This window comes from Rhinoraja longicauda, chromosome 14 (assembly GCF_053455715.1).
Source record: "Rhinoraja longicauda isolate Sanriku21f chromosome 14, sRhiLon1.1, whole genome shotgun sequence".
NCBI classification, from domain to species: Eukaryota; Metazoa; Chordata; class Chondrichthyes; order Rajiformes; family Arhynchobatidae; genus Rhinoraja; species Rhinoraja longicauda.
Genome location: NC_135966.1, coordinates 23221353 through 23246158, shown reverse-complemented (window position 1 = coordinate 23246158; position 24806 = coordinate 23221353). Strand labels below are relative to the sequence as shown.

At 42.6% G+C, this 24806-nt stretch overlaps 2 protein-coding genes across 4 annotated transcripts in view; both read left to right on the top strand.

Annotated features, from left to right (window-relative positions):
• The window catches only part of stk10 (serine/threonine kinase 10), a 93098-nt gene extending 91208 nt beyond the window's left edge, over positions 1-1890 (top strand). For both annotated transcript variants that reach the window (XM_078411579.1, XM_078411578.1), the window contains one exon: positions 1293-1890. In XM_078411579.1, coding sequence (XP_078267705.1) covers positions 1293-1430 — 138 coding nt within the window. In that variant the 3' untranslated portion in view covers positions 1431-1890. The remainder of the gene's footprint in view (positions 1-1292) is intronic.
• Positions 1891-18714: 16824 nt separating this feature from the next.
• The window catches only part of sh3pxd2b (SH3 and PX domains 2B), a 213176-nt gene continuing 207084 nt past the window's right edge, over positions 18715-24806 (top strand). For both annotated transcript variants that reach the window (XM_078411577.1, XM_078411576.1), the window contains exon 1: positions 18715-18937. In XM_078411577.1, coding sequence (XP_078267703.1) covers positions 18866-18937 — 72 coding nt within the window. In that variant the 5' untranslated portion in view covers positions 18715-18865. The remainder of the gene's footprint in view (positions 18938-24806) is intronic.

Here is a 24806-nt window from a genome sequence, read left to right as displayed (position 1 = left end):
GAGAGGAGGGGGGGATGGGACAGCCAAGGGCAGGCCCAGTGCCAGGCCCAGACCTCGGCCTCCACCTCCACCAACGCTTGGCCTCACCGCCGCTGCTGCTGCCTTGCCCCTTGGCCCACTTCAGACTCGCGGTTACCTGGTCACGTCCAGGCTCCGGCTGCTTTCCCCAGCACCAGGCCTGGCTCGCCCGCCCCCAAGAGACAGGCGGCTGAGCCCTGCTCAATGGGTCTCAACAGCGCAGGCACGGACCTTCCCAGAATACCCAGTCTCTGATCTCCACTTATAATCATAATAATTATGTGGCTGATTCAGTTGTGCTTCTGGTCAGTGGTAACCATGATACAGGTAGTGGGTGAATCGGATAGCAATGTGATGGCGTTACAAGATGGATGATTAGTTTGTACATTGACAGTTGCCTGACACCTTCATTAGAACTGCAGCAGTTCAAAGCAATGGCTCATCCAAGGACCCTCCATCATCCACAAGGTGCAAATCAGGTGGCTTCATGAGCTATTCTCCATGAGCCTGAATGAACTCTGTACCAAAAGCTATCAAGAAAAGGTACTCTTGCAAAGTTATTAGGAGGATGTGTGACTTGGAAGGACACCTGCAGTTGGTGGTGTTCCCATGCACTTGTCACCTTGGTGGAAGGGGTTGATGATTTGGGAGATGAGGTCTAGTTGAGTAATTGCAGAGTATTTTGTGAACAAGTGCTGTTATATACCAATGGTGGAAGGAGGAATTATTAGGGTTCTAATTAAGCAGGATGCTCTGTTCTCGATAATGTCAAGTTTTTTTTAATCACTTTTGGTACCGAGTTCATCCAGGCTCATGGAGAGTAGTTCATGAAGCCACCTGATTTGTACCTCATAATAATGGAATGACCTTGGGGGTTAGTCACACTTCACAAAATACCCTGTCTCTGATCTCCACTTATAGTCATCATATTTGTGTGGCAGTTGTACTCCTGGTCAGTGGTAACCACAATATAGGTAGTGGGGGAATCTGACAGCAATGCAACTACATTACAAGATGGATGATTAGTTTGTCCACTGAGAGTTGCCTGATGCTTACGGCATGAATAATACTTGCCACATATTCACCCATACCTGAATGTTGTCTAAAATAAATGTTGCAGAGTCATCAGTGAATATCAACGCCTGTGTTCATTGAAAACTGGTAGTTAGGAAACCATTAACTCTAAAAAGATGAATGGTGTTTGATGAATTTAGCATTATTGTTAGTCTTTTGAATGTTTTGTCAAATTATTAATAGTGATCTTTTTGATGCAGGCTTTGGAGGAAGAATTGAACCAGAAGAAAAAAGATCAAGAGAACTTCTTTAAAATTGGTGAAGAAGCAGATTGTCAGAGTCCAAGTTCTCCAAACAAGGTTGCCAAATTTTTCCCTTTTTCTTCGGAACCATCCTAAGAGAGATTGAAAGCCATTATTTCATCATGAACTCAGGAGTACAAATATATGAACAAGTCTTTAATTTATATTTTCTAAACTTGTATCAATGTTTTCTGACTTGGAGGGGGAAAGTGCGATATTTACTACTGATATCTTAAAGAATATGAACTGCTGAATGTTACAGTATTTGTTTTCAAATATTGCTATGAATAAAAATCTATTCTTTAGATGTATAGAAGTGTTCTTTAGTTGAGGGACGATATTTTTGTGCCCATGTTCTTTGCTTTCAGGACTTTATTTTCCTTGTATGACATATAATGCAAGATTAGAAAAAAAAATTCAAGGTATTTAGTTTATACCAAAATACAAATTTTACTAAATGATGCCTAAGTCGCTCATGAAAATCTGGGTTCAGACAAAAAAAAAAGTCTTATTTTAAGTGAACCAGAAGTGTAAAAGAACTGCCAATAAATGTTTATCTGCTTCATTGATTGCTGCTTGATTTATTCTTTGGTCAAAAACACTTCCTATTCACCATACTAAGGTGTTCCACATCCATAACTCATTGAAATACTGACCTCCAAGAGGAGGCCCATAATTTTCCAATTTTTAAACATTTTTTCAATTGATTCTTCAGAGGTTAGCCTCAATCTTTCTCCCCAGATATTCTACATGCAAAAACATCAAGGAATGAAAATTATGCCCAGGAGCTGACTTACAGGTGAAAAGCAGATATGTTAGGGCATCAATTTATTGCTCCATTGAACTGTTCAGCTCTCAGACCTTTACCAGAAACTTAATATGGCAATTTGACGAGCTTAGAATTATGTACAGTCACGTACAATGGATAAAGTATAGGAACACAGAATCCAAGTTGATCTTTGACCACTTGGAGTCTATTCAAATCATTGCACTTCAATTCTAATTGCCAAGATGTAAAGGAAAAGCTAAAGTGCTGAAAGCAGCCTAGAGAAGAAGCACGAGTTTGGTTTCTGCACTGTGCCTCTCATGGTGTCGGAAAACCAAGTATTAAAATACTATTGAAGTAATTTGAGCTGTTCAATTAATGATACTATATTGTCACATATACCTAGGTGCAATTAAGTTCTTTGTTTGCTTACAATACAGATTCACCACGTTTCTGCTGCCAACAACGTTGCAAAAGTACTCGGAGTCATGTTGGTGCTCCTTAGTTTGCCGTAACTACCCCCTTCACCAGATCCCTCTTCGATCTCTGTGCCCCCCCCCAACTGGGTCTCTCTTTGATCACAGTGCTCCATCGCCAGGTCGTTTCTTTGTTCTCGGCAGCGTGGCTCATACGTTCAGAAGGAATAGGAGTAGAATTAGGCCATTCGGCCCATCAAGTCTACTCTGCCATTTAATCATGGCTGATCTATCTCTCCCTCCTAACCCTATTCTCCTGCCCTCTACCCATAACCTCTGACACCTGTACTAATCAAGAATCTATCTATCTCTGCCTTAAAAATATCCACTGACTTGGCCTCTACAGCCTTCTGTGGCAAAGTATTCCACAGATTCACCACCCTCTGATTAAATACCTTTCTCCTCATCTCCTTCCTAAAAGAATGTCCTTTATTTCTGAGGCTATGACCTCTAGTTCTAGACTCTACCACTTGTGGAAATATCCTCTCCACATCCATTTCAAAGGACTGCTCCCTCAGTGGCTCTTCCTCGGCCCGACTGCCTCTCCTCAATATAACACTTTTCTAAGGTATCACACATGGGAGTAAAGTCTGGAAAGTTGCTGAAAAGCTGATGAAGATTAGTAAAATGCTGGTAGACTTGGGCCATCAAAGCAGTGCTGGCCCCTTCCAGCACCCTGTTTGTCGTGATCCTTCCCCATATACCTGTAAATATTTGAAATCGCCTCTACTGCTTTTGTAGATCACCTGTAAATTTGTGCCTTTTGGTTATTGACTTTTCTGATCATTACCTTTGTTTATTACATCAAAACTCTTAACCAGTGTTAGTCATTCTCTGTGGAAAAATGAAAGATGACCAGAAACATTAGCGGGCCCTGCTCTCATTTGCCAAAGCTGTGCTCTGCAACAACAATTGGCGATCAGTGACCAGTCTTGCATCTCACTAATTCACAGATGAATGAGATCCATGGCCTCACCAGCCGAACCGTAACTGGGATGTACAAAGCACCCGGTAAGTATCAGTGTAGGAAGAGACTGAGATGCCTCTGATGACTGCATGATTTTAAAAGTAGCTTTTCTTAGTCGGATGAAATTTCTGTTTACATTGGAACAATCTTAGATGCCTAAAATTCTGCACAACTCTAACAGTGAACCTATTGTTTATCGTGTGGCAGCCCAACATCTTGTGATGGTCTGTACTCCTGAAACCTTCAGTGGGGTGGCCAGACTCATTCATTCCACCCTCAATGAATCAACTTGCACATATCTGCACTGGATTTCATCAGCCAAATATCTAATCACCAATATATTTACTTTATTCTCAAGTGTGCCACTTGGAAGGGCAGCATTTAATGCCCACCCTAAATTGCCTTCCTGAAGGTAGGTATAATGAAAGCACCAGTTTGCACCATCTCTGCCATGAATATGGTAAATGACTCTCCCTGTGTATCCCTTTGTGTAAAAGTATGCTGGACCTATGATCCTCTGAGAGAAGGAATTCTTCCTCATCACTACCTTATTCTAAAACCAAGGCCTCTAGTTCTAATGTAGAAACAAGGGAACTGCAGATGCTGGTTTACAAAGGAAGACAACGTGCTGGAGTAACTCGGCAGGCCATGCAGCATTCCCAGAGACCATGGAAAGGTGACGTTTTGAGTTAGGACCCTTCAGTCCGATATGGAGACCCAAATGGAGCTATGGAGACCTAAAAGTATGCACAGTTTGTTTGGTGCTTCTGACCAGCATCCTAAAGTTGCATTAAAAAAAACTCCCTTGTTTCATATTCCACATCCATGGAACAAACACCAACGTTCAATTAATTTTCCTAATTACCTTCATGGTAATTTTTTTGGGGAGGTCACGTACTTTGGCACCCAGATCCCTTGTACTGCAATACCTTGTCTCACTCTAATTAAAATGATCAGTTTCTTGTCCTTGCTTTTAAAGTGGATTTCCCCACATTGTACTTGATCTCACGGATCCTTGACCACCCACTCACTTACCCTATTCATATCTTGTGTCCTACTCTCTGCATGCTAACTCACTTACCTTTGTACCATAAGCAAATCTGATGACAATTTGCATGGTCCCTTAATCCAATTAATCAAAATAGATTATGAACAGTTGAGACCTCAAAACTCATGCCTGTGTTATCCATTAGTTACTGATTGCCAATTGGAAAATGATCCATTTATGTTGATTGTTTTCAGTGTTAGCTCCAACCACGTGCTCACTTCTTTTGCAGCACTTTTTTAGCATCTGATCAAATTTCGTATGGAAATCTAAGTACATTATATCTCCCCATTCCCTTTACCCATTTCATCCTCAAATAGCCCATTTCATCCTCAAATGGACTATTTGACTAATGAGCTTCCTTGACTGTAATTACTTTGATTTTGAGGTTACAGCTATTTTAGCTATGACGTAAATACAGATAAAGACATACTGTGTTCAAATATTTTGGCTTGTGTGTAAAAAAAATTAAAGCCTTTCATTGTTATAAATATATTTGAAAATACTTGTAAGAAGTATTAATCCTGAAACCTAGACAATCTATCGGTTGCATAGGTTTTATCAATGGGTAAATATACATCTGACCACTAGATGGTAGTCTTAGTATTCATTTCTTTTTACTTACCTCAATAATAAATAAGGGCAACTATTTTGCAAGGCACATGTGATCACATGGTCACCTACAGAAAGTCCAGTGTGGTCAAATTATTCTTACAGTAGTCCCAATCACCACACAATTACAAAAAAAAAGCAAATTAAGAAATATCCAGGATCAAATTTATTGTACGTTTTAGGTGTAAGTTCTGATATTTTCATGCAAAAAAAACACATTTTACTTATTGCAACAAATGAAAAATTGTCATGAATTCGAAGGAAACCTATTAATGATAATGGTGGAATCCATGTCTCTCCTAACAGTAGGTCTAGAACATATGCCTATGTGTACAGGGATGCAGCTATCATGCCTGTAGCAGCTGAACCCATCTGGAAAGAAACTTAATGTGATGATCCTGCACATTGAGCGTGCATCTCAATCCATGAGAGCAGGTATGATGATGCATCAGCATCAGTGCACATCAGACCTGATGAAAGCCCATCTTTGCAGGTGGTGATGCCTGGTTGAAAGCCTGGCAGGCAAATGTGAGGGAGAGGTGGGACATCCAGTTGGTAGAGATGAGGTGCATTATGTTTCCAGAAAACTGAGGAAGTGTCGTGCGGCTTTAGAATATTGTGTCAGCAGTGTGGAAGAAAGGTATCACCAGATGTGGATTCATTAAAAAAAAATTAAAAAAATTATCAACGCATATATCTTCAGAGACATAACTCTTTCTTTGAGAGTTATAGATATACAGTGCTTCCTGTTGGAAAATTTGGATGCATGTGTATTTTGCAGCTGGTCAGCAGATATTACACCAAGTAAAAAAACAAGAGCAAAAGTTACAGAACTCTGTGTAGATAACCATGAGACCACTGGATTGAAGTGGTTAAAAGATAATTGGACCAGAGGAAGGTATCCTAATGGAATTGATATTCTGAGTCCAGTGCCAGTGAAAGACAGTATATTATGAGTAGCCAGAATCAAGTAGCAGCAAAGTGTCAAAGGATTTAGCATTTCCAGTTCTGTGTGGCCATTCACTAATCTCAAAGGCAAGCACTTTAGAGGTCAACTCTGTCATCTATATGAATAACTTGAAAGTTTGTAGATGTCCAGAAAATTATCATGACAAGTGTTCACAAGCAAGGTGAAAAGCAACAGTCTCAACATGTGGTGCTGTTGAAGGAGATGTTAACTGGGTCCAGCAAAGTAAACAAAATGAACAGGTGTGATTTGTGCTGGGTTGGGGAAGAGCTAGCTCAGTGTCCACAAAAGCTCTTGCATTTCTGGAAATGCTGAATGGAACAATTCAAATGCAAGTAGAGTAGGAAGCTTTGAGATAGGACAGCGATGCAAAATGGGAGCAAGTTATGTTACATGGACTTAATAATGTCTGCAATACAATGGAGCCAGTGAAAAAGGATAATGAGTGAGTGGCAGACAGTATGAAAATGGAGGAACCGAGATTACGGGTTTCAAGATGCAACCTAAGGGGGTATTGTTACAATTAAGTTTATGGTATCCAAAATAAATCACCAAATACAACATACCATTGTAATTCTTGCAGTTATTTGATAAGAGTTATAAGAACCTTTCATTTTTTCTGTGCTTGGTTTAGTGTCACCACTAAACTAATATGACACCATTAAAATATCGTTTCGTTTATTGTCACGTGTACTGAGGTACAGAAAAAAGCTTTTGTTGCCTGTTAACCAATCAGCAGAAAGACAATACATGATGACAATCGAGCCTTCCACAGTGTACATGATAATAGGAATAATGTTTAGTGCAAGGTAAAGTCCAGTCTGAAGGAGGATGTCGACCCAAAACGTCACCCATTCCCTCTCTCCAGAGATGCTGCCTGTCCCGCTGAGTTACTCCAACTTTTTGTGTCTATCAAGGTTTGATTAGAGATAGTCTGAGGGTCTCCAATGAGGTAGATAGTACCTCAGGACCGCTCTCTAGTTGTTGATAGAATGCCTGATAACAGCTGGGGATAAACTGTTCCTGAATTCCAGATGTGTGTGTTTTCACACTTCTGTATCCCTTGCCTGATGGGAGAGAGGAGATGAGATGAGATGGGATAACTGGGGTGAGATTCGTCCTTAATTATGCTGGTGGCCTTACGGGGGCAGCATGAAGTGTAAATGGACAATGAAAGGGAGGTTAGATTGTCTGATGGTCTGGGCTGCTTCCACAATTCTCTGCAATTTCTTTTGAATTGAATATAGTCTTATCTTTAAGTAGTTTAATTGATTACCCAAATGTATTTCCTTTTAAAAGAGAAGTCAGTGTAACTTAGAATGAAGATAGACACAAAAAGCTGGAGTAACTCAGCGGGACAGGCAGCATCTCTCCAGAGTTGCTGCCTGTCCCGCTGAGTTACTCCAGCTTTTTGCGTCTATCTTCATTCTAAATTACACTGACTTCTCTTTTAAAAGGAAATACATTTGGGTAATCAATTAAACTACTTTTTGCGTCTAACCAGCATCTGCAGTTCCTTCCTACACTAATAATTTCTTAAGATTTTTTCAAGGACTTGTTAGTATCATGTGAAATGACTCTGATACATTGTTGTAAAAGCAGTCGCAAGTTATTGTCTTCAGTAAATGATGTTCCGCTGAGACACGAGGAACTGCAGAAACTGGGATCTTAAGCAAAAAAGTGCTGGAGGAACACGGCGGGCCAGGCAGCGTCAGTGGAAGGATTGGGACCCTTCTTCAGACTGATGTATTGATATTCTATGTACAGTCGTGCTTTTTATATATTAACTAATGATTGCAACACAAGGGCCACAGACTCCATTGTTATCAGTAGTAGATTTCCTTCGAATTCATGACGAACTTTCATTTGTTGCAATATGCAAACTGGGGGTATTTTATTGCATGAAACTATCAGAAGTTGATTGTATGAGGGACTTGTTTATGCCTTTGCACCATACCGTTTGTTTTTATAATGAACTTTTTGTTGTCTATCCTGGGGGTCTACTAGGTAGGAAAATAACTGCAGATGCTGGTACAAATCGAAGGTATCACAAAATGCTGGAGTAACTCAGCAGGTCAGGCAGCATCTGGGAGAGAAGAAATGGGTGAGGTTTCGGGTCGAGACCCTTCTTCAGACTGACCTGCTGAGTTACTCCAGCATTTTGTGATACCTTGGTGTCTACTGAGTACAATGATTGCTGATCCGTTGTGCCGCTGCAAGTAAGAACTTCATTTTTCAGGACATATGTCAATAAAAAACTCCTGACTCTTGAACTTAAGAAATAACAGCTGCTTTTATGCAACGAATTTGATCATGGATATTGCTTAATTTGCTCCTTTTTTGGTGGTGATTCAGATTGCTGCAAGAGTCATTCGACCACCGACGTTGTACATTTCCTCAATGACACCGTGTGGCTTGGGACAAGTTGATCACTCGGCATCCTGTAAGTAAAGATAATTGTTTTCACGTGACATCAAGCTCCGATCCAATTGACGTGCGATCAGATGGCATGCAATCGTTCAGTCTCCAACACACCACTTTACCAGGGTCTTAAGCGTCCACAGGAAATGTTTTAGTAAGCATTGCAAGCAACGTGAAACTGACGTTGTTGATCTACAAGCCTTGTTTCTGATCTGGGTTCTTGGGTGGACTACAAGGGCACAACTTCAGACTGCTGATTAAGCCTTGGAGAAATACTGCAAGGTTTTACTCTGAGACCTGACCCAGCTTTTAAACCTCACTGTACACCTAACTCCTCCCTTTGCTGCGGCGTGCAGAAGGCCAACTGGCGTTTTTCTCTGGGTGTCTCCTAAATGCACTCACATAGCTTATTATTAAAGTTAATCTGAAGAAGGGTCTCGATCCGAAACGTCTCCAATCCATGTTCTCCAGAGATGCTGCCTGACCCGCTGAGTTACTCCAGTACTTTGTGTCATTTTAGTTTATAGTTTAAATCCCTTCCCCATTCGTCCATATTGTAACGTGCGGTTTCTTTGATGTTGACTGTAGCTGGCTGACAAAAGTGCCGAACTCGGCTTTTTATTTCTTTTTGTTTTTCTTATTCCCCTGAGTTTCGGGCCGTAACCATATCCAGATTTGCAGTTTAATTGAATTCAGCCATTTATTTGATTTGAACATGACAATACAATTCCGTTAAATGAAGTAATTAATAGCATGTGAGATTTGCTCATGTGTCTAATTTATCCAGCATCCTTTCTCATGTGTTAGAACTCCAAGCCGCTACTTAGTCGATCATTAATGATGAGCGATTACAATCTCATTTCGTGTGTATCACAGTTTAATGTAGGTGTTGACCCTTCTTGCAACAAACTAAGGACACTTTGCTAATATCGCAGTCTAAAATGATACAAGTCACAATATGCAGCAATAAATAATGGCCAATTTAGTTTTTTTTAACACCAGATATCACGCCTGTAGATGGCGATCACTGATGCTTTATTTACCTCTTCAACAAAGAATGGCTTGAATTTGATGACTGCAAAGGTAGTTCTGCGATAACTCGATAGTTACATCCCTAAGAAACCTCGCGCTGTAGAAAATCAGGTTATAAAACCAATTGGGGGGGGGGGGGGGGGTACAAAAGGGCTGGGGAGTTTCTGACTCGCAAAATACAAACCCCCACCCCGCAGGGTTTTCAAAAATAAAGTTTTTTTTGAACAGCCATGTTTATTTTGGTTATTGCAAGCTGAAAATACCAAAGGGTGTATTGTTTCATTATTTAATAATCATTGCACAAGCGTTAATAGAAGCACAAGTGTGCTTGTCAATTTCAATGACCACCTACAATGAAACTGATACACTGTGTTCTTGAGAGGGATTACTGTGGGGAGGTTACATGGAGACATATTTTCCTCCCTGGACTTTTTCCCCTCAAAGCAGCTTTTTACTCAGCTTGTCAATTTCCAAAGTAACTTTTAAGTGGTTCTCTAGTTCACGAATTTGTGTTATATCCCAATTTGACCCAGGTAATGCAAAAGGGATTGAATCAGGGCACGGTGGTGTGGCAGTAGAATTGCTGCCTCACAGCGCCAGAGTCCCAGGTTCGATCCTGACGACGGGTGCCGCCTGTACGGAGTTTGTATGTTCACCCCATGACCTGCGTGTGTTTTCTCCAGGAGCTCCGGTTTCTTCCCACACTCCAAAGACGCACGGGTTTGTAGGCTCATTGGCTTGATAAAAATTGTAAATTGTCCCTAATCTTAGTGTTTGGGATCGTTGGTCAGCATGGACTCAATGGGCCGAAGGGCCTTTTTCAGCTCCATATATCTAAACTAAACTAAACTATGTATTCCCTAATTCATCAATTGCATTATATTGAGTGTTTGAGGGTGTTTAAGAAATGGTTGTTTAAGAAAAACTACTCATATTTACAAGTGTGTATAGTAGGATAATTTGCAATGTTTCATCTGAACCAGTGAATATGTTTTTGTTGCTTGCACCTTACCCTGAGAAACTAGGATGAGGAGAAGGCCATTTGGCCTTTTTGCCTGCTTCACCAGTCAATAAAACCATGGTTGATCATTTATCACAGTACTACTTTCCTGCACTGATCTGATTCCTTAATATTTAAAAGCCTGTTGAGTTCTGTCTTGAATGCACGCAGTGACCCTGTCATCACAGTCCCCTTGCTGAGAGAATTCCAAAGATTCTCTCCCTTTCGGTAAAGATATTCTCCTTATCTCTGTGAACGACTAATCTTTTCTTTTAAAACTATGAACATCTGGTTCTAAATTCCATTCAGATAAAGTGTCTTGACCCAAAATGTTGATTGTCCATTTCCATGCATAGATTCTGCCTGTCCAGTGTGCTTTTTAGTTCTAAACACTTCAGCCAGAGTATCTATCCCATACAAGCCTGAAAGGCTGGAGTAACACAACAGGACAGGCAGCATCTCTGGAGAGAAGGAATGGGTGATGTTTCGGGTTGAGACCCTTCTTCAGACTGAAAACTGGTGAACATTCCCTGCATTCCCTCCACTGCAAAGATATCTTTCATTCTCATTGAAATGCACCGAACAGTGAAAGGCTTGGATAGAGTGGATGTGGAGAGGATGTTTCCAATAGTGGGAGAGTCTCGGGGACTATAGGTCATAGCCTCAGAATTAAAGGATGTTTCTTTAGGAAGGAGATAAGGACAAATTTCTTTAGTCAGAGGGTGGTGAATCTGTGGAATTCTTTGCCACAAAAGGCTGTGGAGGCCGTTAATGGATATTTTTAGGGCAAAGATAGATAGATTCTTGATTAGTACAGGTGTCAGGGGTTATGGGGAGAAGGCAGGAAAATGGGGTTAGGAGGGAGAGATAGATCAGCCATGATTGAATAGTGGAGTAGACGATGGGTCAAATGGCTAATTCTGCTCCTCTCACTTATGACCACTTATGATCTTATTTAACTGGGGAGAGACAACTTGCACATGGTATTCCAGATGGGGTCTCTCCAAATATCAGTATAATTTAAGGCAGAATACTCATGTTTTCAAATCCTCTTACAATAAATATTAACATGCCGTTTGTTTTACTGGTTGCTGCATGTTAACCTTCAGTGATTCATGTATAAAGACACCCAGGTCTGTGTGAACACAAACACCATTCAATCTCTCACCATTTTTTAAGTTAGTTAAGATTTAGATTTAGATTTAGAGATACAGCGCGGAAACAGGCCCTTCGGCCCACCAGGTCCGCGCCGCCCAGCGATCCCCGCACATTAACACTATCCTACACACACTAAGGACAATTTTTAAAAAACATTTGCCCAGCCAATTAACCTACATACCTGTACGTCTTTGGAGTGTGGGAGGAAACCGAAGATCTCGGAGAAAACCCACGCAGGTCACGGGGAAAACGTACAAACGGCGCCCGTTGTCAGGATCGAACCTGAGTCTCCGGCGCTGCATTCGCTGTAAGGCAGCAACTCTACCGCTGCGCCACCGTGCCGCCAAGACATCCTATAGAACAATACTAAAGCACTTAAGTCTTTTGGAGATGTGCTGGAAAAAAATAGGTTGCTGACATCACTTTCCAGACAAAAAACCCGTAGACATTTGTATAAAATACGTTGCTGTATTTTTTATTCTGAATTCTTGCCCAGTGCAATGCTTAGGAAAATTAATGGATTCATAAATGTGGTTTTGCTTTGTCATAAATCATGGAAACAGGCCCTTTGGCAACTAATGTCTGTGCCAATTATCAAGCACCCATCTACAATAATTCTACGCTGATACCATTTTTTTCCCCACATTTTAGTCAAATCTACTCAGGCTGTACCATTTGGCGATGCATTAGTAACAATATACATTGGCCAAACATCTTTCCAACCTGTATGTCTTCGGGAGCTGGGAAGAAACTGGAGCTCCCAGAGGAAATTCACTTCAACATGAATTTATTACTTTAACTGTACCTTAATAATTTAAACTGACATCAAGATTTCAGAATTTAAATGTAAAATGGATAGAGTTTGCAGTAACCCGAGGGACAGGACAACATATTGTATTTGGGCCACACTTTGCCAGAACAATCCAGTTATACAACATTTCTAGTACTTTAGAATTAAAATTCTAATCCTTAGTATTTCAATCATTTCGCATATTCTTTCAAGTCATCTTTTAAAAAACATATTTTGGCCAAGGTTTTGAGGCCAATCCCAGCAATTATTACAAACAGAAATACTGGAAATATACTGCAGTTGAGTCAGCATCAGTGGGGAGAGAAATGGAATTAACTTTTTGGGTCAATGACGCCCTTGTCAGAACTGAATCTATTTTGTAGGGTTGCCATTTTTTTGATTATCTTGAGATTTTAAATCATCTTGAGATTTTTTCCCTTACATTACAGCTGTTGTCTAAACACATTGCAGATGCTTTTACACTTTTTTCTGGAGTGTTTTTTTGATAGTTGTATGATTCTTATTTTTAAGCACGATTTTGGATACATAGTTCCACTGTGTACAACGATCAGTCTCCCGTGGAGTGTAAATGTAGGGAGGGATAAGACTGTTAAAACAATTATGGGTGAAGGCATTTCCCCTGATATCAGTTCTAAATGGCAAATTCCTCATCCTGAGGTTTTGGTGCCTGTATTTTAACACTCATTGGGAATATTCTCCCTGCATCTAGTCTGTCAGTTAGAATTTTTAAGTTACTTTGATGTCCCTTCTAACCTCCATAGCCTAGTAAATATTTGCCTAATTAATGCCATCTCTCCTTGCACATTAATTGAGCCATCCCAGAAATAAGTCGAGTAAATATTCATCATACAAGCTTCATGGCAGGAATATCTTCCTCAAAAAAGAGATCAAAATTGCATTCAAAACTCCACAAGTGATATCACCTCACCCCTACTGCTGAGGCAAGAGAGCCTCGCTTCTTTACTCAAATTCTCTTGCAATAAAGTCCAACACATCACTTTAATTATTAACTGCTTGCTGCACTTGAATACTTGTTTCAGTGAATGATGTGCAAGGACACTCCGATTTGCAATCCATTATGATTCAGATAACTGTCATTCTGTTTCTGGATCTCAAGCAGATAACCTCAACATTAATTCACATCATGCAGCATCAGTCATATATATGCCCACCCAACGTGTCTAGACCACACCGGAGCTTCTAGCCTCCATTTTGTGTTGTCTGGAGACATGGAATTGTTACTTTTTAGACCACTCATTCAAATCATTAATGTATACTGTGAATAGCTGGATTTCAAGCATTAGAGCCTGTGGCAAGCAAATTTATTTTCCGTTAGGTAAAGTATGTATCCAATCATTTAATGTTTTCCTCAATGAATTCAATATTAGTAGGTTTCCTTGATGCCGCACACAATTAAATGCTACATTCATGTCATGAACAGTCAATCGCAACTGATTTCAAGAATTCAGCTTCATGGTCTAAATTTGGGCCAGGATTCTAAAGTCTGATCTGGCAATTGATGAGAAGGTGCCTGGAGAGTAAGTGTTGTTTATAGCACTGTTGTCTTTCATCACTGAGTTAAGGTAATAAGTGTAAGGAGTAGAATTAGGCCATTCGGCCCATCAAGTCTACTCTGCCATTCAATCGTGGCTGATCTATCTCTCCCTCATAACCCCATTCTCCTTCCTTCTCCCCATAACCCCTGACATGCATACTAATCAAGAATCTATCTATCTCTGCCACAATAAGACCATAAGAGACATTGAGTTAGATGGCAGGGAATCAAGCCCTTCAACCCAACTTGTCCATGCCAACCAAAGTGCCTACCAAAGCTAGTCCCATTTCCCTCATTTAGCCCATATCCTCTTCCTTTCCTATCCAGTTTGATCCAAATGTCCTTTACACATTGCAATTGTACCCTCCCTACCTCCTCCTCTGACAGTACATTCTGTACCCATTGCCATCTCTATGAAGTTCTTGTCCTTTCTCACCTTAAATCTGTGCCAACTTGTTTTAGACTCCCATGACCTGGAAAAAGATTGTGATTCAGCTGATGACTGAGAGCATATTAATTGGGTGGAAATTGGCTGGAATAGATTTTTTCCTGCTTTTAGTGCACAGGATATCCGTGGGCAGATTTCCATTCTTTTTGTGAGATGCCAGAAGATTATGGGGTTAGAGCAGAGAAGGTGGTGTTGAAATAAAAGATCTGCTATGAATTTAGAAGTGGAATTGAAAATGAGTACAGATGTATTTCTCTATTCATGGGGAATCATGTTGAGACCCCTTATGAAATATTGTGTACATGTCTCGTCTCCCTGCCTAAGGAAGGGTATCCATGTGATCGAGAGAGTGCAGTGAAGTTCACCAGTTTGATTCCTGGGATGGAATTTTTGATATATGAAGAGATTAATCAGACTACATATTTATTCCAAGTATAAAACTAGAGGCTGTCTCATGCTTTCCAGCAATGGTCAGGGCATTGAGTACAGGAGTTATGTTACAACTGTACAAGATGTTGGTGAGACCACACTTGGAGTATTGTGCACAGTCCCAATTTCTAAACTATACAAAATACGTAATTAAGTTGGAAAGGCTGTGGAAAAGATTTATAAGGATGTTACCATGACTGGGTAGATTGGCTTATAAGGAGAGACTGAATAGGCTGCAACGTTTTTCCCCTGGAACATAGGATGCTGAGGAGTGACCTTGTAGATGCAGGTACAATGAGGAGGGGTATTGATAGTGTGAATGGTCATTTTGCCAGGATAGAGGAGTCTAAAAAATGAGGGCCTGCTTTAAGATAAAAGGGGAAGAATGTAAAGGAGGTTTGAGGAAAAGGGTCTACACACAAAAAGTTGTGGGTACATGGATCGAGCTGCCTGAAAAAGTGGTAGAGGTGAGTGCAATTGCAATGCCTTCGGGCAGGGGTGTCAAACTACTGGCCCGCGGGCTGGATGCAGCCAGCGAAGGGGTCCAATCTGGCCCGCGGGATGATTTGGGGAAAAGCCAGCGCTGGTAGATTATACACAGAAAGTGAGCTGCATGACCACTTAAACTTGCAGTAAATATGAATTTTGCGCCAAAGGAACATGCAAGTCCAATCTACAGCTGTCACCTCCCCATTATCCAGCTCCCGGGGATGAGTGGAAGCTACGCCCATATCCGGCCATGCGGTGACGTGGGCGGGAAGGGGCCAGCGCTGGGGAAGATGGGGAGTCTCAGCTTTGTTGTGGACACTGGAAAGTTCCTGGGCTGCCGCCAGAGAGATTGCCACCATGTATCTGCGACGCAGGTGAGTGTGTGGATAGAGGCTGGTGGGAAGTCGCCGCACTGTGAATGGGGCCGCAGCCAGCGATCCAAAATCTGAGCTGCTCTCCAGGGTGGGGGCTCTGGGTTTGGGTTAAGGTTAGGTGGGATGTTAATGCATGCTGGTAGTTATGCGGGAATATGGAAGAGAAGGGAGAAGGTGGTGGTAAAGGAAAAGGAGGAGGAGCAGATGAGGGAAGGGAGGGTTTTTAGGGATGAGGAAGGGAAGAGAGGTTGTCGAGGGAGGGGAGTGAGGGAGTGGGTGGTAAAGAAAGGAAGTAGGGAGGGAGGGGGTGAGGAAGGGAGCAGATGAGAGAAGGACTGGTGTTTAGGGATGAAGGAAGGGAGGGGATTTAGGGACAAGGTAAGGAAAGAGAGAGGATGAAGTAAGGGAGGGGAGTGGGGGAGTAGTTGGAAGGAAGGAAGTGGGGATGAAAGAAGGGATAGGCTGAGGAAAGGGAGAGGGCAGGTGAGAGAGAAGGACATGAGAAGTGAGGGGAGAGGTTGTGAGGGGAAAGACGAAAGACATAAGGAGAAGGATGGGGAGCAGGGCCTTCAGGTGAGATGATGGACAGACCATCTTTCACCATGCCAGGTAGCTGCTGTTTGGCTGTTCACCACCCAGCCAGCCCATTGTGGGCTAAACATAAACAATTTAGGAATACTATAAGGCAGGGGAACAGAATTAGGCCATTTAGCCCATCAAGTCTACTTTGCCCTTCAACCATGGCTGATCTATTTTCTCTCTCAACCACATTCTATTGTCTTCTTTCTCCCGATAACCTAATCAAGACCTATCAATCTCTGCCTCAAAAATACCTAATGTCTTGGCCTCCACCGCTGTCTGCAGCAATGAATTCCACATATTCACCACCCATTCCTCCTCATCTCCATTTTGAATGCATGACCTTTTATTCTGATACTGTGACCTCTGGTCCTAAACTCTCCTATTTCTGGAAACATTATTTCCACATCCACTCTATCTTGGCCCTAGATACCAAACATAAAATAATGCTTGCTCGGCAATCTTTTTCATAAGAAATGAAATTCGTAAAGTGAAACACTTTGTAGTTATAGTAGAGACTGAGACACATGAGAGCAGGTTGAAAAAACGAAGGCAATGAAAGCTGTGAGACATAGAAAACATAGAAAATAGGTGCAGGAGTAGGCCATTCGGCCCTTCGAGCCTGCACCGCCATTCAATATGATCATGGCTGATCATTCAACTCAGTATTCCGTACCTGCCTTCTCTCCATACCCCCTGATCCCTTTAGCCACAAGGGTCACATCTAACTCCCTCTTAAATATAGCCAATGAACTGGCCTCAACTGCCTTCTGTGGCAGAGAATTCCACAGATTCACCACTCTCTGTGTGAAAAAAAACGTTCTCATCTCAGTTCTAAAAGACTTCCCCCTTATCCTTAAACTGTGACCCCTGGTTCTGGACTCCCCCAACATCGGGAACAATCTTCCCGCATCTAGCCTCTCCAACCCCTTAAGAATTTTGTAAGTTTCTATGATCCCCCCATAATCTTCTAAATTCCAGCGAGTACAAGCCGAGTCTATCCAGTCTTTCTTCATATGAAAGTCCTGCCATCCCAGGAATCAATCTGGTGAACCTTCTCTGTACTCCCTCTATGGCAAGAATGTCTTTCCTCAGAGACACGTATGTGTGCGTTCACGTGTGCGCAACTGATCCGGCCCGCATGAAGTCGCATTTTGCCCATTCTGGCCCGTGACCTAAAATGAGTTTGACATCCCTGCCTTAAAGCAATTTGCACAATTGCATGCATAAGAATGGTTTGGAAAGATGTGGGCCAAATGCAGGCAGGTGGAACTATCCCAGGGAGGTAAGCAAGGACAGATTGACCCAAAAGCCTTTTTTTGCGCTGTTTAATACAATGACTCATTAAAAAGTCCAAAATTCACACAGGCTTTGTCAAGGCCAGATGTGGAGTTAATATTCAAGGTCAAGGTCACAATGTATGGTGGGGCATGTATCCAATATTGAATATCCTACTCCAGCTTCAATCTTTGATGTTCATTTGTCAGTGTAGTATCTGTACTGGAACAATCTAACTGGAGGTACGGCTGGTTCTGCAGCAGAAGGCTTCAGAGCTGGAGAACATAGAACAGCACAACCATGAACAGGCCATTTGGTCCACAATGTCAATGCCGAAAGTAACGGCAAGGTTAAGCTCATCTGCCTACACATGATCCGTTTCCCTCAACTATCTATTAAAGCTCCTTAAACGCTATTATATCGTAGCGTAGATTATTTGTTATTAAAGTATTGGAGAAGAAAGCAGGAAATTTGATTGGAAATTAAAATTCCAGAAATAGGTTGAATCTGTCTTGGTTATCCTAGAAACAACATACAAAAGCAAAATATTGTAATAATTAAATATTAATTATAATTAAATATCATTAAAATAATTGTAAAACAGGCTGGAAATGCGTGGTCGTCAGGCAGCGTTCGCGGAGAAAGAAACAAGTTAATCTTTCAGATCCATGGGTCTTTTAGAATCTGTCACGCCCATGGGCATACTCGTTCAATGGAGTATTTTGGGAGATTTTGTGTTGCAAATTTGTGACTTTAAAAAATCATTCAAAAAGTGTTTCTTATTTTTTGTTTCAAAGTAATCAAGATACAACGAGCCACAGAGACTTGGTGGCGGCGGTCCCTTTAATAGTTGTGTGGGCTGGGCTTGTGGGGCTGGAGGTTGGGCGGATACTGCTCTGGTCTCCCTCTGGCTGGGATTCCCTGGGAAAGCTTATAGTCGGACTCAGTGCAAACAAAACATTGAGGCTGATGGCACCAGGGACGGGGGTGTGCGAGAGGATCGGGGGCTGCAAGTGAACGCGGCGGATGAGGAATCGCCGAAGAGCGGCAGCGACTGCAGGCGGCCGGCCGGCCGGGCGACTTGGTATTTCACTGCAGGCGGTTGGATCGGCTCGGCTCGGACCATGCCTCGGCCACCCATTGTAGACGTGAGGGTGCAAGACGTGCAGAAACGACGGATCCCGAATAAACACTATGTATGTGGGGCTGCTGCGTTTGGAGTTATTTAGCATAATACGGAACCGCCGCGGTGGCTTTTCTTTGGAATGGGAAGAGCGTTACAGCCGAGGGCGAGGGAATTTGGGCATGAAACTTGTGTTGGCTGATTGTTTTAAGATTGAACGCGTTAGACTGAAATGTAAACACGCTGCCCTATCAGTATTTTTCTGTTAAATAGATGTCGACTCAGTTTGTTCCTTGCATTTCGTGTCGCTCCACCAAATTTATCCATTTCGCCAAATCTTGAGCAAAATCAAACTTCATGATAATCGCCTTTTGCATCTGCATAGCTCAAGTAACCTACTGTGGTGGTGGGGGTTGGGGGGTGGGGGGATTCTTCCAGCCACGTAATGTTTCAAGTAGTTTTCATCAACTCGAGGGGGAAAAAACTATCCATGAATGGGGAGTTGGTTACAAAGAAAACATTCTTCAGGCAGGAAAAGTTATCTTTCAGCGCATGTTAATGTTGCAGAAACATCGAACAACACAGAGAGGAAATGTGCCACTTGGCAGTTTTTCCAGAACAACCACAATTCTCATTGAATGTATGGCGAAGCCAGATCGATGGATGGCTCGCGTAAGCAGAGGTAGATGGATTTCCGCTGGGTTTGATGTTAATGTCGGGTGGGCTCTGCTGTTTAATTTCACCCTGAATTACTGCTAGCAGCTTTTGTAATGATTCTCCCTCCCTCCGTCCCCAGTCGCAGTGTTAATGCCGGAACCACCAGTCAAATGAAACTCCAGTTATTTAATTTGTGGCGCTTTAAATCAATCGCAATTGTTTTTCATCGTTGAAAACTCTCTTTCCCCTGAGAGATTTGAAAGGAGTGCAGATTGCTCCTTAGCGGGAATGAGTGCAGAGTAGGGACACCAATCGCCTTTTTGTATTAGATTACTGTGATTGGTTCTCCCTGAGCTGAGTTTATCCTTTGTCGGTCTGTGTTGATGCCAGCAATATGTCCGGATAGCAGTTCCACAGTTGTAGTTTTTTTAAAAGGTATTTCATCAGTTCATTATTAGAAGCTTAACTATTGAATGTTAGTAAATTGCTCAATTAGCGGGTCCAGCAAACTCCATTCTCATCTGCAGACTCTCTGTTTACACAGCAGGGATGGCCAAAAGCAGAGATTCAATTTTATGCCTCGGGTAATATTGGTGAACTCAGGACAGACGTAAAATAAGATCTGGACTGTGTTCTTTCTTGATAAAGAACAAAGTCCAGTGCATTTATTCACTGGGCCAGCAGGGGAAAGTATATGCTGTATATGTATGTGTGTGTACACTGTGTTAGAGTCATAAGAGTCCTACAGCACAGAAAGGGGCCCTTCGGCCCATCGTGTCTGCGCCGCCTGTTACCAAACACAGTCTAATTTTAATCCCATTTTCCCGCATTTGGACCGTAGCCCTGAATGTTGTAGCATTTGAAGTGCCCATCCAAATGCCTCTTAAACGTTGTGAGTGTTCCCGCCTCCACCACCACCCCAGGCAGTGAGTTCCAGACTCCAACCACCCTCTGGGTGAAAAAGTTCTTTCTCACATCCCCCCGAAACCTCCCTCCCCTTACCCTGTATCTATGTCCCCTTGTTGTTGAACCTTCCACCTGTGGAAGAAGTTCCCTGCCATCTACCTTATCCATGCCCCTCATGATCTTGTACACCTCGATCATGTCCCCTCTCAGCCTTCTCTGCTCCAGGGAAAACAACCCCAGTCTGCCCAGTCTCTCCTCATAGCCGAGGCCCTTCATCCCTGGCAGCATCCTGGTGAATCTCCTCTGCACCCTCTCCAAAGCTATCACATCCTTTCTATAATGTGGTGACCAGAACTATACACAATACTCCAGCTGTGGCCTCACCAGTGTTCTTTACAATTCCATCATCACCCCCCTAATTTTATATTCGATGCCCCAGCTAATGAAGGCCAGTAACCCATATGCCTTTTTAACCACCCTATCCACCTGTCCTGCTGCCTTCAAGGACTTGTGTACCTGTACTCCAAGGTCCCTCTGTACCCCTGTCTTCCCTAGGGTCCTTCCATTCATGGTGTACTCCCTCTCCAAGTTATTTCTGCCAAAGTGCATCACCTCGCACTTTTCAGGATTAAATTCCATCTGCCACTGCTCCGCCCATCTGACCATCTCATCTATATCTTCCTGCAGCTTGCAGATCCCTTCTTCGCTATTCACCACCCCCCTACCTTTGTGTCATCTGCAAACTTGCTGATCATGCCCTGTACGTTGACATCCAGATCATTTATGTAGATTACAAACAGTAAGGGACCCAACACCGATCCCTGCGGCACCCCACTGGACACCACCGGCCTCCAGTCACAGAAGCACCCTTCTACCATCACCCTCTGCCTTCTGTCACTAAGCCAGTTTTTTATCCATTTTGCCAAGGTGCCCTGGATCCCATGGGCTCTTACCTTCTTGACTAGTCTCCTGTGTGGGACCTTGTCAAAAGCCTTACTGAAATCCATGTATACCACATCCACTGCACTACCCCCATCTACCTCCTTGGTCACCCCTTCAAAAAATTCAATCAAGTTAGTCAGACACGACCTTCCCTTAACAAAGCCATGTTGACTATCCTTAATTAACCCTTGATCCTCCAAGTGAAGACTGATTCTGTCCCTCAGAATCTTTTCTAGCAGCTTCCCCACCGCCGATGTCAGACTCACCGGCCTGTAGTTCCCAGGTTTATCCCTACTGCCCTTTTAAAATAATGGCACCACATTAGCTATCCTCCAGTCCTCCGGTACATCCCCTGTTGCAAGAGAGGCTCTGACGTGTTCTGGGCGGGATCTTCTCTAATACCTTGTTAAAAAATATTTTTAAAATTATTTGCGTATGGTTATATGAATATTCAGAAAATACCATATGGTTGTTTTAGGATTAGCTTTCAATTAACTAATGATATGAAAGCATGTATATTATGTAATGTAAAAAATAAGCTTTGTATGAAGGATAAATGAACTATATGCTCTTGTTTAAACAATTGATATCCTAGTTTTGAGTTAAGAGAAACAAACACAATTTATAAATATATATTTTATTTTGCACGATAAATGGATTCCTTTCCATCATGTACAAAAAAGCTCCAGATCCCTCTTGCCTATGTTGATCTATTACCTGCCACACTTTGTTCTGCCTCCCCTTTCCAGCTTTCTTCTCCCTCCTCCTCCCCCCCCCCCCCCTAAATCAGTCTGAAGAAGGGTCTCAGCCCAAAACGTCATCTATCCATGTTCCCCAGAGATGCTGCCTGATCTCTGATCTGCTGAGTTACTCCAACACGTTGTGTCCTTTGGAGTATCCACATACTGGTTATGTTACATTACAGATTTATTGAGATCTCGAGATGAAATTTTCCTTACTATTTAGCAATGGCATTTTCAGATTTTTTTTGATCAGCCACCTCAGCAAAAAAAATATGGCAGACAAGATCTCAGTAAAACAATTGGTGCAATGAAGTTCATTTCATTGCTTGGGGAGTAGTCAGGGTGAGGAATGGAATGTGGGGATTGAAGCTCATAGTTATGTGATGAGTTGCTGAATGGGAATGAGAGGCTGATTGTGTAGAACGCAGCTCATGGTTGTTAAAGCATTGAAAGGTTTCTCTGTATCTGATGTTCTGGGGATATATTTTATTCAATATTAATTTTGCTATATTTCAGTTTGAACAATCCTAGGTAAATTGGAACATTTAGGCTGTTTTTTATACCGTTAACTATTTCTTGAGACGAATGGTTCTGGTAGACGCACAGAGTCTCTTGCCCAGAGTAGGGGAATTGAGAACCAGAGAATTAGGGGGAAACTGAAGGATAATTTTTTTCACACAAATGCTGGTGGGTGTATAGAATGAGCTGCCAGAGGCGGTAGTTGAGACAGGTACTATCACAAGGGTTAAGAAAGATTTAGACAGATAGAGGGATAGGACATGTTTAGAGGGATATGGGCCAAGTACAGGCAGGTGGGACTAGCATAGATGGGATATGTTGGTCGGTGTGGGCAAGTTGGGACGAAGGGCCTGTTTCCATGCTGTATGACTCTATTACACCATGCCAACAATAGCCAATAACATCGTCCCCACGGTAAGGGTTAGTAACTTTCCTAATCAAAAGCCTTGGGTGGACAAGTCTATTCACGTTGCCTTGAATGCTCGCACCGCTGCTTACAACTCTGGCCTGGCATCCGGCAATATGGACGACTACAAGGTAGAGTCCTACCGACTGCGAAGGATGGTGAAGGACGCAAAAAGGTGGTACAAGGGACAGGATAGAGTCGCAGATGGAGCAGCAAGACACCAGACGCCTTTGGCAGGGGCTACGGACTATAACTAACTACCGGTGCAACCCCCCCTCAACCGGAAGTGCCGGCACCTCCCTAGCTGATGACTTGAACTCCTTCTATGCACGATTCGAGATGGGCAATATTATCCCTAGCTCGCCGTCTAAAAACAACACCGCCAGCATGCTGGCCAGCGAGGCTGGAGGGGGATCCACCGCTGGGAATGTGCACACATTCTCGGTGTCCGAGCACAACGTGTGGAGGTCTCTGACGCGTGTGAACACGAGGAAAGCTGTAGGCCCAGATGGTATATCTGGGCGAGTACTAAAGTCTTGTGCTACTCAGCTTGCTCCAGTGCTCACCACAATATTCAACCTCTCCTTGGCCAAGTCCGTGGTCCCTGTATGCTTCAAAAGATCCATCATCGTACCAGTGCCAAAGAATGCCTCTCCAGCTTGTTTGAATGACTACCGACCTCGGTGGTCATGAAATGCTTCGAGAGGCTGATCAAGAACCACATCTGTGCCTTCCTCCCTCGAAATATGGACCTGCTGCAGTTCGCATACCGTCCGAACAGATCCACGGATGATGCGGTCTCCCAGGTTCTGCACCGCTCTCTCTCATCTTGACAGCCAGTAGGGGGGCTATGTGAGGATGCTGTTCATTGATTTTAGTTCAGCTTTCAATACAATAGTCCCACCAGACTTGCTGAGAAGCTGCTGAAACTGGGGCTTAACACTCGCCTGGGTCCTGGACTTTCTCATTGCCAGGCCCCAAGTAGTCAAGATGGGGAGACATACATCTAACCCCCTCACCCTGAACACAGGTTCCCCCAGGGTTGCGTCCTTAGTCCCCTACTGTACTCCCTATACACATGACTGTGTGGCCAGGTTCAGCTCCAACTCCATCATCAAGTTTGCTGATGACACTGTGGTGGTGGGCCTGATCTCCGATAACGATATTCTGTTTTGTAGTTTTAGGCATTGTTTTAAGCACAATCCGCAGGCATTGCCACTTTCATTTCACTGCACATCTTGTATGTGTATGTGTATGTGACAAATAAAGTAGACTTGACTTGACTTGCTGAAAGCATTGACTCATGGGATTTATGCAGTTGGGAGCACACTTATAGAATGTTTATTAGAGGGTTCAATAAGGCTGGTAGAGAGGAAAATCCAATAGAAACAGTCTGAAAACCAGATTAGTGTGCATGAATGACAGATGTCACTGCTGCTGTATTGGTTACTAGTTATTGGAGGACATGGTTCCAATCTTGATACGTTCTTTGCTCTGCCATTTGAATATTGTCTTGAAGAGTATACTTGGCCATCAGAGTACTGATGTTGAAACCTTTTGGATATAACAAGTTAATCTGCATTATGTGTGGAGTTAAATTGAACATGGAGTCTCTTTCATGTCTCTTCCTGATGAGTCAAGATTACTTCAGGGTATAAAGGAAAATGATGTGACGCTTGGCTTTGTGTCTGATTTCCTGCTTCTTGTGCCTCATTGCCTGCTTGTGGTTGGCAGGAAAACATTGTCAGAGTCTGGACCCTTTTATTCTC